The sequence below is a fragment of the Acipenser ruthenus genome, chromosome 21 (genome assembly GCF_902713425.1).
Source record: "Acipenser ruthenus chromosome 21, fAciRut3.2 maternal haplotype, whole genome shotgun sequence".
NCBI classification, from domain to species: Eukaryota; Metazoa; Chordata; class Actinopteri; order Acipenseriformes; family Acipenseridae; genus Acipenser; species Acipenser ruthenus.
The window spans coordinates 30579490-30591630 of record NC_081209.1 but is presented as its reverse complement, the minus strand read 5'-3'; the positions used below and the strand labels follow the sequence as shown (position 1 = coordinate 30591630).

The 12141-nt window shown below is 42.8% G+C and overlaps 1 protein-coding gene across 2 annotated transcripts; it reads left to right on the top strand.

The window, feature by feature from the left end:
• The first annotated feature begins 7453 nt into the window (after nucleotides 1-7453).
• Nucleotides 7454-11826, top strand: LOC117427868 (lysM and putative peptidoglycan-binding domain-containing protein 4). Of its 2 annotated transcripts, none has more exons than XM_034046218.3 (3): nucleotides 7454-7579; nucleotides 8581-8861; nucleotides 9140-11826. In XM_034046218.3, exons 2-3 carry the CDS (start codon nucleotides 8592-8594, stop codon nucleotides 9788-9790), a joined length of 921 nt encoding a protein of 306 aa, XP_033902109.2. In that variant the 5' UTR covers nucleotides 7454-7579; nucleotides 8581-8591; the 3' UTR covers nucleotides 9791-11826. The 2 variants fall into 2 exon arrangements, with proteins under 2 accessions (XP_033902109.2, XP_058851537.1); XM_058995554.1 differs by lacking the exon at nucleotides 7454-7579 and adding an exon at nucleotides 7882-7990.
• The last annotated feature ends 315 nt before the right edge of the window (nucleotides 11827-12141 follow it).

Genomic DNA, 12141 nt, shown 5'->3' with positions numbered 1-12141 from the left:
CCATCCATTTACGTTTCCTTCCATATGATGATGTAGATATCCTTCTGTCTGGTGTTAATGGCTGAAGTGTAATGCTGGCTCCAGGGATTAGCTTATTTTGCCTCCCTGGCGCATCAGCACACACAACGGCTGCGATGCTGGCTCCGGGGATCAACCAAAGTGCGGCCTCCCCAGCGCATCAGCATGACAACCGTCTGGATTGAGCTAAGTAGGGTACATCTCTGGGGTTTTCAAGTGGGCACCTTCCATCCTCAGTGTTTCGTCGGACTAGCCCACGACACCTCAAGAGGGCTCGACGGTGATTCTGGCGTCCCAGCATCACCCCCCCTCCGTCCCCCACTCAACTCAGCCCAGCTTACTTACCTGTCCCCAGCCAGAATCTTTCCGTCTCAACCACAGCCAGTTGCTGCTCCTCTCTGCTGCTTCAGATAAGTTCTTCACTGTGCGACGCAACTCTTGGCCACTGAATCCGACGTCTCTGAGAAACCGGGTTGTAGAGTGTGCCACAAATCCTCGACAACCCACTTCCACTGGGTAAAACCCGAACTCTCCATCCTCGCTGTTCCGCTTCAGTGGGCTAGTTGAGCATACCGCAGTTTCTTGCTCTCATACGCCTCATCTACAGCGTCCTCCCCATGGCACTGTTAACTCTACCAGGTGAACAAGGCGTGCTGATCCAGACCACAAGACAATATCTGGTCGAAGGTTAGTGGTGGCAATCTCAGGTGGAAAAATAAGCCGTTGACCAACATCTGCCAGCATATTCCAGTCTCTAGCAGCTTCCAGTTGTCCTGGGCGAGGATTGGTTTTAACACCTTTTCTTGGTGGTTGCTCTCCTGGGCGGAGGAATGTTGTCTTTTGTGTGTAATGTTTTGATGGAACAGGTGGCAACTTATTGGTCATGTTACGCTTGTCTTCCAATGCTAAGGCCAAACATCGCAGCACTTGGTCATGGCGCCAGTAAACCGTCCTTGGCTAAGAGCCACCTTACATCCTGTCAAAATGTGCCTTAATGTTGCAGGTGATGAACACAAAGGACATGAGGGATCCTCTCCTACCCAGAGGTTTAGGTTCTGTGGTGATGGGAGAACATCATATGTTGACCTGATGAGGAAACTGATCCTGCTCTGTTCCATTGACCATAGGTCTTGCCAGCCAATCTTGCGTTGTTCCACACTCTCCCCATCTCATCCATTCTCCCTGTTTGGCCTGGGAAATGGCCTTTATACACCTCATCCTCTCCTCCTGCTTTTGCACCTCGTTGACTACCAGCTTCCTTCTTTGAGCTGGGGCCGCCTTGTGCCATGTAGGAGGAGTTGAACTGAAACCAAGACCCCCTCTTCCATGCTGAACTTGCCCCATGATATCACCAATTCGAAGGGCAGCCTTTGCATCTTCCACAGCTTTCTTTGCCGCCCACTTTTCTTCCAGTTTTCAACACAGGTGCTGCCTCCCTTACGCATATATCGCGTGACTCTACTAATGTCATTTCCAGTCTGACCTTGGCGCACTTAAACTCCTCGGTTAGAGCAGAGACTGGTAGCTGCAGTATTCCTTTACCATAAAGTCCCACTCTGCTGAGGCAGCGTGGAACTCCCAACCATTTCCTGATGTATGAACTGATTAAAGCTTCCAGCTTCTCTACTGTTGTCAAAGAAACCTCGTACACAGTCAGTGGCCACAGCAACCTCGGCAGTAGACCAAACTGAAAGCACCAGAGTTTTAGTTTACCTGGTAGAGCACAGCTGTCTATGCTCTTCAACCCTTCCACTGCTTGTTGTCTAACTTCTCCCACACGAACTGTGTCCTTTAGATCCCCGTCGTACCATCTCCCAAGACTCTTCACTGGCTTCTCAGATACTGTTGGTATTGCCTCACCATTAATGAAGAATGTTTTATCTACTACTTTGCCTTTAATTATAGAGATGCTCCTTGATTTAGTGGGCTTGAATTGCATTCGTGCCCATTCAATGTTATTGGTTAATTTGCCCAATAATCGATTAGTGCAGGCTACTGTTGTAGTCATGGTTGTCATGTCATCCATGTATGCTCGAATTGGTGGTAGTCGCATTCCAGAAGCCAAGCGCTCTCCTCCTACTACCCATTTTGATGCCCTAATGATTACTTCCATTGCCATGGTAAAAGCCAGTGGAGAAATGGTGCATCCTGCCATTATTCCAACCTCTAGGCATTGCCATGTAGTGCTGAATTCTGAAGTTGAAAAACTGAATTGCAAATCTCCAAAATAGGCTTTCACTAAATTTGTTATTGTCATCGGTACACTGAAAAAATCAAATGCTGCCCAAAGTAGTTCATGTGGCACTGAACCATATGCATTAGCCAAATCCAGGAATGTCACATGGGAATGTCACATGGAGCTCCTTCCTCTCCTTTTTAGCTGATTGAATTTGTTGCCAGATCACATTGATGTGTTCTAAGCAACCTGGGAAACCTGGAATGCCCGCTTTTTGTATTGAAGTGTCAATGAAGCAGTTCTTTAATAGGTAAGCTGACAATCTCTGAGCAATAATGCTGAAGAAAATCTTGCCTTCTACATTTAATAGGGAAATGGGACGAAACTGACTGATGCTTGTAGAATCTTTTTCTTTAGGTATAAAGACTCCACCTGCTCGGCGCCATGCTCTTGGTACAACCTGTTTTTCCCATGCCACTTTCATCAATTTCCACAGAATTCGTAGAACTCCTGAAGCACTCTTGTACACTCTGTACGGAACTCCATTAGGCCCTGGAGATGATGAAGCCCTTGCTTTTTTCACAGCTTGCTCTATTTCTTTCCACTTAGGTGCACAGTCCTCCATTTGGTATTCTGGTGGATTGATAGGTGGGATGTCTGACGGAATTGACATAGGCTCCTGCCTTTTTGAATCTGTATGTGTTTCCTCCAAATATCTCTCCAGCTCAACCTTAGATGCTTTTAGTGTGCCATTCTTCTCACTGGTGAATAACTTCTTTACAAATTTGAATGGGTCTTTATAAAAGTTAGCTCTCGCACGATCCTTCTTTTTGTAGCGTTTCCGTAGGCGCTCAGCTCTGCGCAATGTTGCAAGCTTATCTTTTATGACCCTTTGTAAGAGATTGAGTCCCTCCTTCTGACTTTGTTCTGCTCTTCTCCATTGGTTCCTCAGCTGTCTCCTTTCTCTAACTAAGCGTTCAATCTCCTGCTGCCGTCTAGACTTTCCAGGAATAGTTTGTACTTTTTCCTTCCTTTTTTCAACTCCAAACCTCTCACTTCCATATGCGTAGATGATGTCCCCAAATTTATCCAGCTTCTTTTCAACTGTTCCACTTAATCTTTCCAATGCAACGCAGAGATCTGTGTTTACTGTGTCCCATGCAGTTTTCTCACAAGCTCTTGGCCATTTAACTCCAGGCTTGTGCCCGTTGAGGTTCTTTTCTCTCTTATGCTGGTTTGTCTGACCGGGTTCACAAGGATCATTAGGTTCATCACTAACTGTGTCCATGCAAGTCCTCCTCACATCTATGACAGGGGTGCTGATATCCTGCGAACTGTGGTTTGCTTCCTGTCGCTGGATTTCATTCGACTGACTTGACTGACTTCGTAAGAAGTACTGATCAATGCGAGGCCCTTGTCCCTTCTCCCTCAAGCATTTCATTCTCCCTTGATGAATCTTCAAACCCCTGGCCGTTGTCGCCTTGCTCCAGCCGCAGACACAAACCTGGAGTTCCATGTCTTTGTTAACTGCAGATCTTGAACTAGTCTTTTGTGAAGTACTCTCCATACTCATATCCGTTTCCGTTCCTAAGTCGTTAACCGTGTTGTCCAACGTTGAGTCATCTTCCGCCCCCGCTCTCGCAGACTCTAGGGGTATTTTTCTCTTTAATTTCTTAGAAGCCTTGGGCGGGTGTCTCCAGCATCCTGTAAACACAGAGCTGGATACTGCCGACAAGGGTAGCTAACCCTTACCAGCCCCAATGGGGTCTCTTTCCTCCTGTCAGCTGTCTCTCCAGGCTGTCACAAGGTCTTTCCCTTGTTGCCAGCTGCACTATTCACAGCAGTCACTGGACGTATCCAGATCTTCATGATTTCCATTACACGAGAGTAGATGTTAAAACTTCATGCTGATTTGAACTCGGCTCTCGCCAAGATAAGCACCAACTAAGACGTAGCTTTACAGTAAACTAATGTGATCCATATGCGTCTCCATCCATTTACGTTTCCTTCCATATGATGATGTAGATATCCTTCTGTCTGGTGTTAATGGCTGAAGTGTAATGCTGGCTCCAGGGATTAGCTTATTTTGCCTCCCTGGCGCATCAGCACACACAACGGCTGCGATGCTGGCTCCGGGGATCAACCAAAGTGCGGCCTCCCCAGCGCATCAGCATGACAACCGTCTGGATTTGAATTTGAAGTACAATGCAAACCAGTTGATTTCCTCAGTAGATGCGAACTTGACTTATCCATTATTGGAATTCAAAAGTCTTCATAATCTGAGTCTCAGGCCAGCATTTGTTGCTGCACAAAGACCAGATAAAAACCTTTAATCCTCCGCTCTGGATTTCCTAAACCAAGGGAATCCTCCTCTTTTCATTTGCAACTAACAGCCTTATTCTGCCCTGCTGCATCTTTGCAAATAGTCTCGGGCTTTAGACACATTGATTAACTCTGCCTTGTTTCCTAGTTTTAATTTATTTTACAAACAATCTAATTCTATTAGAGTTACTGATCCGTTCACAGCCCTTGCCTTCCTCTCATTAGTTCAGGGTGCTTAAACTGACTGCACCCCCTTCAGGCTCTAATTATACAGCCGTGTTAAACTTCCATGTGCTCAAAGACATGATGCAGTTTTACACCCTGTCTACTTTAAAACTCTATTACATTTTGTATGGGATATAATAAAAGCAGCTAAAAAGGGAGTTTGAGATTTGCCCCTGGAAGCTGGTGCTTTTACAGTGCTGGTTTTGTTGTACTGTGCTGGCGAAGTTAAAAAAATACGGCTGAGAAACACAATGGAAACCCTTACCATATGAAAACAAATGCAATCTGAGTGGAGCCATGCAGCTAATTGGCAGTTAATGAATGGATTCAGAAATGCATATCCGTACTAGAAAGACCTAAGAGACCTTGATGTTTTACACTTTGGCACGTTTCGTTTTGGATTCTGAAGCCAGGCCTCATCATGGTTTCTAGGCTAAACAGAGCATTTGTTTCTATTTGCAGCCATGCTCGAGCAAATTGGTATGGTAATATTTCAGACTTTAGCCACAAATAGATTTTAGAAAACACCTCCCTAATTCAGCTCATATTCTCATGCCCCCAGTTTTTTTTATGCCCAATTCCTCTCCCTCAATACAGCAATCCCATACGCCAGCTCAGGAAAACTGAATGCCAGTGGGTATCCTGCGATCCCTCTGCCAAGCCAAATGCGTCTTGACATTAAGGAGCTCCACAGAGCTCTGAAAGGACAAGGTCTCCACTTGATGAAGGATTTACCTCCCTAACCCACGAGAGCACCAGAGCCAATCCAACGCTTCTTGTGGATTCCCCAGCGAAGGCCAACAGCTTTGCCCAGCCTGACTGCATGACTCACCCAGCCTTTAAAAGGTGAGCCCCTCATGGACTCCAGCTTTTCTATACTGCTCTGGGTTGCAATAAAGTATTCACAAATAAACTGGAGCTGTTTGAAAAGTTACTTCCAGTCTAGTATTAAAGCAAATATATTTCAGCAGCCGCTCTTAGTCTTAGGGTGGCTGTGGTGTGTGTGCTTATTATGGGATTTCAATAGTTTTAATTGCAATAATTAAATGAAATGCAATGTTGATGCTTTCTGCCAGTTTTGTGACTTCTTTAAACTCTTCCAGAGGTGCATAGCAGAGTGTAGTAAAGCATGGTATGGTGAAGCGTGGTCAATGCACAGTACAAGTAAAGGACAATCACAGTGAAAATGCACCATGCTAAAAGTTATATCAAAGAATAACCTTTTAGAAGGCGCTCTGTGCAGTGTTTGTGACTACATGAAGGGACTAAAGCATCACAGAAAGCTGCCCCCAGCCTTTGCACATCAGTGTCCTTTTCTGAATCAGTTCAGTCAGAGTCCTTTCCTTCAGGTTCCTCCGGGGGAATTCGCTCACCTGTGCATAAGAAAGAACGACTCTCTGACTTGATCACACAATCATGATCCACATGGCTGAGGCGACTTCCCAACCCCGCACAGTGCTGTGAGTCGAGTCTCTCTGTCACTCAGAGTGCTGCACATAAATATCAAGAACTGCGTCTCGCTAGGCTGCAGCCGGGTGCACAGGGCTGGTCAAGAGCAAATAAGCACCGTCTAATTAGATGCATGCAAAAGAGAACGCATGTGAACAGCTCTGAACTTTTTACTCATTACAACCATTTCATCTGTATTTTCCCTTGCTTTCTACAGTATGTATCATTCATGATGACTGTTCGAATGCTACTGCTGTGGATAAACGGCGCCATCTCGTGGTACAACTCAGCTTTGCACTAACAGTCCCACAAAAACAAGCCACGGGCCTTTTCATCACAGCCAGCAGCCAATAGAAACACACTGAGGGGTGTACTTTTAAAGCTGGGTAACTTGAGTGAACCTCTGGTAGTAAAACGTTGGAACTACAAAAGGGAATCACTCAGATTTATTGACTTAACTTCCCATTAAAAACCATGCCCTGTCCATAGGCATGGCGAGGGAAGCTGAATTACGTCATTTTAATCCACTGACAGTTCTTGACAGAGAACAATGACTCCACCTTGGGGTCGGCCCTGCTGCAGTAGAGGGGAGAGGTACACATGTGGTTTTGTTTTGAACTTTGTACAACGCTCAGGGATGCCATAGCATGAAGGGTGCTCTATACAAATCCATGTGTACTCTATTGTATTGTATTGACCTTGTGGTCATTGTGAGAAGATGTAATAAGAAAAATATATATTTCAAAAAGAAAGAAAAAAAAAAGCAGGGACTGTGCAGTACACCTTTCCTTGTATCACTTTGTAATTCCCAAGATCTGCCGAACTGAGCAGCTTACTAACAATTCTGTTTTATGGGGTCGACGCAGCTAGAATAGAGATACCAAGGTGTGTGTGTGTGCAGGTAGCCCGCCATTTACTAATGACAATTCTCTGTACAGCACTTGAGAGACCATAGCTTGTCTCTACATCCATCTATACTAGTATAGGGTTAATAATTACTAAGAGAGAGATGTGTTTTAAAGTAAAGACAATTAGCTAAACATAATTATATAATTTGAAATTGAGTTAAAGCTATTAACTGGAATCAAACTCTGAAAACTGAACCGAGCGTCTCGTATACGGTTTGTAAGTCTAGCAGGCGCTTCTAAATGCGCAGGCGCTATGCATTACCGTTTTGCATTCCCTGACACGTAGATCCCGGACATCGACTCCTAAACTTGATACACCCAAAAGCTCGCTCACACTGAGCAGTGATTAGCCAACTAGCCTTTCACGGGATCTGATTGGTTTATCGTTCAGTCAATCGTCTCGTCTGCCCATCATATTAGTATGTGCTACATCCGTGCAGAATTAACGTACTGTATGTTCATACAATGTAGTTCAAGTTAGGTAAGTCAATTTGACTCCATATTCTTGTTTTATATATAAATATATGTGTAGCATTCGCTCAAATTAGTATTCAAAACGTCCAGTGTACATGTTTGACTACCGTGTTATTGAAATGTAACTGTCTTTGTTTTTTTCTTAAATACCCGGTGTTGAACAAGTTGATTATTTCCCAGTTAAATTAGTTTTAGTTTTGTATTAATAACACAGATTCTGCGAGAGTTGCAAACCTGTATAATTAATAACTCAAACGCTATATATGTTCGCTATTTAAACTTGTAAACAGTCGTGTTTTGCCAACCACTGCAGTCCGGCACGGTGATGTTGTGACGTGGGTGGATTCTGTACTACAGCGTAACTCTGTAGTACTGTATGATTTTGGATGTTGATGTGGTAAACACGGTTGAATCCCGAGTAAGTACGATCATTTACAGTAACAGAAGACAATACTAGTTTAGACGTTTGACAGGTAGTATCATAAACTTATAAGACTGAGGCCGAGGACGAAACGTAGTGCTAGGCTATTTTACTCATCCGGGATTAATATAATTACAGGTACGGGATATAGTGTAAGTCATTATAAATGACACCACTGTGGATACAGTTTGGGGATCTAAATAAAAATAAACACAAGAGCGACCAATAAGTAATAATAATAATAATAATAATAATAATAATAATAATAATAATAATAATAATAATGAAATGGGGTATGATTACATTTTCTGTTTTAGTCGCTTTGTCAGCTGATGTCTAATTGTTATGGAGCTGTAAACTTGTGCAGTACATATTCATATTTTTTTGGTTATTTTTATACTTTCTCCTCCCTTTAACGTCACATTCCTCCTCTTTACACACATGTAGATACACGCACAGTGTGACTTGCGCAATGTCAGATAGCAAAAGTGACATTGTTGAGCAGGATTTGACGAGCCTTTGACACACCAAGCTGTCATTTACTTGCACAGGGTGAGTGAATTCCCTCTTCTCTGGCCATTCCTCAGGTGCTGTCAGCATGATAAGGCTGAGGGATTCGTTCCTGAGACCCTTCCAGGCCCCCGTGGATGTCCTTGCCAGTCAGGAGGGCCGTGTCTACCTGTTCAGGGAGGTGGAGGGAGACTCAGACCAGTCCTCGGAGGATGAGTTTAACGTGATGGAGCTGAGACCCAGAGGCCGGGAGCAGGCGAGGCTTGATCGAGAGAAAGTGGGGGACGTGCTGCTATTAGAGAAGGACATCTCGGAGGGAGACAACCTCAACAAGTTAGCTCTGCAATATGGCTGCAAAGTAAGTCCTTGACCACCTTCAGACGTATTTCGTAATATTGTATGAGGGCTGGAGAGAGAGATTTTTAACAAGTGATAATCCAGTCCATTTTCACGCCAATCTCTGCTCTTATTTTCTTTGTGCTGAAGATCCACTCTATAGCTTTCACTGCTCTTCCCAGTTTCATATTGCGGTCCCTTCTAGGTAAAGCAGTGGATTTTAAAGGCTTGGTTATCGTTCATATTTAGTAAAATAGCATGAAAAAAGTGTATCTTTTTTTTATTTTTCTTAAAATCTAGGTTGCAGACATTAAGCGTGTGAACAACCTAATACGGGAGCAGGACTTGTATGCCTTGAAAGTCATCAAGATCCCAGTGAAGAAGCACAGTGTTTTAACAGAGACCAGCAATGATCTGAAGGAGCCTCAAGCCTCTTCCTCCCGGTGTCTCCACATGCTCGCAGAGCCCTCCCTGTATGAGGACGCAGCTGCTGCTGGGCGCTGCGGGACGGATATTAAAGAATGCACTGACTTTCTCAAGGAAATAGACCACGATATTGAGAGACTGATCCAGTCCACTGGCAATCTGGAAGAGGTGTCTTGTTTGGAGCCGCATGACGGGCCTCCCCATGGTACAGGAAACCAAAATCCCTCTCCTCACGGATCAGACTGGGGGATCCAGTGGTGGAACGCTGTCGCGCTCATGCTTTTAATCGGCATTATTCTGCCAGTATTTTACGTGGTTTATTTTAAAACGCAGGACAGCGAGTCTGCCTTCCAGGACACTCCCACCTCTCTCAACGTTTCCAGTCCTACCTCAGACTGCTTGGAGATTAATGTGACTGCTTTGAGTCCTGGGAAGAGTCCAGCCATTCAAAAAAACTCTTCTTCATCTCCTCTTTCAAGTGAAATAAAAGAAACGCCAAATGAACGGACAGCCACATTAGGATAAAATGGTGCTTGGGAATGGACCCTGGGAAGGGGCATGCCCAGATATCCTCTTCATGTACTTGGAAAGCATTACATTACAGTATTGGGCTCCAGGGGAAATGTCCTGTGCACATGCCTTGTGATGCCATACATTGTGAAAGGTTCTGTGACCCTGTGGGTATAGTTAATAGAAGCTAGAGATATCTACAGGTTTCATATGGACTGGCTTGACATGCACACATTTTAGAATGCCCTAAATCTACCACACAATTTCAAATGAATCCTGTATGAAACCAGGAAGTGCCAGACTTAGGATCCCAACCATTAAATTGGTGAGGTTTGTATCTGCTTACTTATTAGCTGTCTGATCAGAATGCAGAATACTATACACACGGAGCATTCACTGCAGTACATGTAATAACCCCTCATTCACTGCAGTACATGTAATAACCCCTCATTCACTGCAGTACATGTAATAACCCCTCATTCACTGCAGTACATTTAATAACCCCTCATTTCACTGCAGTACATGTAATAACCCCTCATTTCACTGCACTTTTCATATTGTTTTTTTTTTTTTTTTTTTTCTTGGTTTCGCCCATCGATTTTGAATCACTTTTAAGCCCTCTTCACCCATCTCTGATTTCCTGGTCAGTTATAAGAAATATTTTTTACAACCAGTAATTAAGAAATGCACTTTTGTAGTGTTAGTTTGGCAAAGTGTAAACTCTGTGGCAAATAGATTGTGAGTGTATTATCTCACTGACTAGTCTCCTATGAAACCAGTATTGCACACTTTTGTGCCACACTGTTTATGAAAAATACAGCAGGGCACTCCTTTGCAACGGTGTGTTCTGTTACACCGATAAGTCACAGATATCAAACAAATAACAAACCCAAGCTTTTTGTGTTGAGGGTTACTACAGGTACACAGAAGTCTTCTTGCTGGTAGTTAAATGCTGCTTGAAAACATAATTACTGGTTTAGTGAAAAGTTTTGAAACCAGATATAATCAAGGTGTTTTAGAAAATACACTTTTTCTTTTATTACACTTCTAATTTTATGACTTTATCCAGCGGTGAAATTTACAATGCTTAGTTTGTTGAGGAAATTGCCTGTTTGCTGAAAGTTACGATTGAACACATACTATAAATATTTAATAAAGTATTTATATACAGGTGGCAGGTTAGGGCATCATGCCTTATTAAATATTTATATAAACATAATTTACTATAAATGTGTGGGTTTTTAGTAACACTAAGAATTTATAAATCTAACATTAATAAAGTCTTAACAATACCTTTGGTTTTTTTTCCCCTAGTTTTTGTTAGATTTGTTAATAATGTAATATTAAATGCACTTCAGGCCATGTTGCCATGCCAAGGCATCTTCTCCACTGTTACCTAGCATGCATTACCAGAGTTCTGCATGACGCAGAATTGGGACTTGTTTGGGAGCAATGACAAGGCAATTTGGGATTTCAGTCTTCCAAAAAAGATCTCTGTGAAGCCTCATCTGAAAGCAGACCACCCTGTATTGTTAGACCAATAATTAACTAATTTCTCCTGTCAAATGTTCTTAATCCAGTGCCAGAGGTTCATAAATCCCAAGGCTGTCTGTGGACTTTATTAGAGAGGGCTGCTGAAGACAGTCTGGATTTTCTCATGCTTGTGGGGATGGTTTTTCAAAGTGTCAACGCTGCTACAGTAACCCTCCTGCAGATGCTATTTGCAGTTCTCTTTCTTTGAAAATTAAAGTTGTATTTAAGATGACACTTTTACAAAAAAAAATGTATATGGTAGAAACGACACAATCAAGTCTCGTTTTAATTTTGATGTTGAAATCATGATTTCGATGTCTGTTTTAAAGGGAGTGTACAGTATTTGTTAATGACAGCAGAAGTGTCGAGATGTTCTGGGGGTGATAAATGTAAAAATGAAATGAGCCTCTGAAAAAATGTACTGTACTTTAAATAAAAAAATAAAAATAACAACACGCTTATCTTTTGTACATTCATGTTAAAATAACTTGGAGTAAAGGTATTGGTTGCAAAGCATATTGTATCTGTTAATTGTACTTGTTTCTGCTTTAAAATGTAGATTTCTGCAGTACGTGTTTCAGACTCAAAATATCATCGTTGTCTATGCTGTTATGTATTGCTCATGGTTGTATTCTGTACTAAATTGACTACAAGTGTGACTACAGAAAAGTTGTAGTTGAAAACTGATAAGAAATGTGATTGCAGAGGTGTGATAGGTACGTTAACGCTACTGTTCTTGTAATGCAGATGAACCCACTTTCTATCGTGATTGCCATGCAGGCATAATTCCTGATATAAAGCGAGTCATGATATAAACCAGGTTTCTCGTTTGC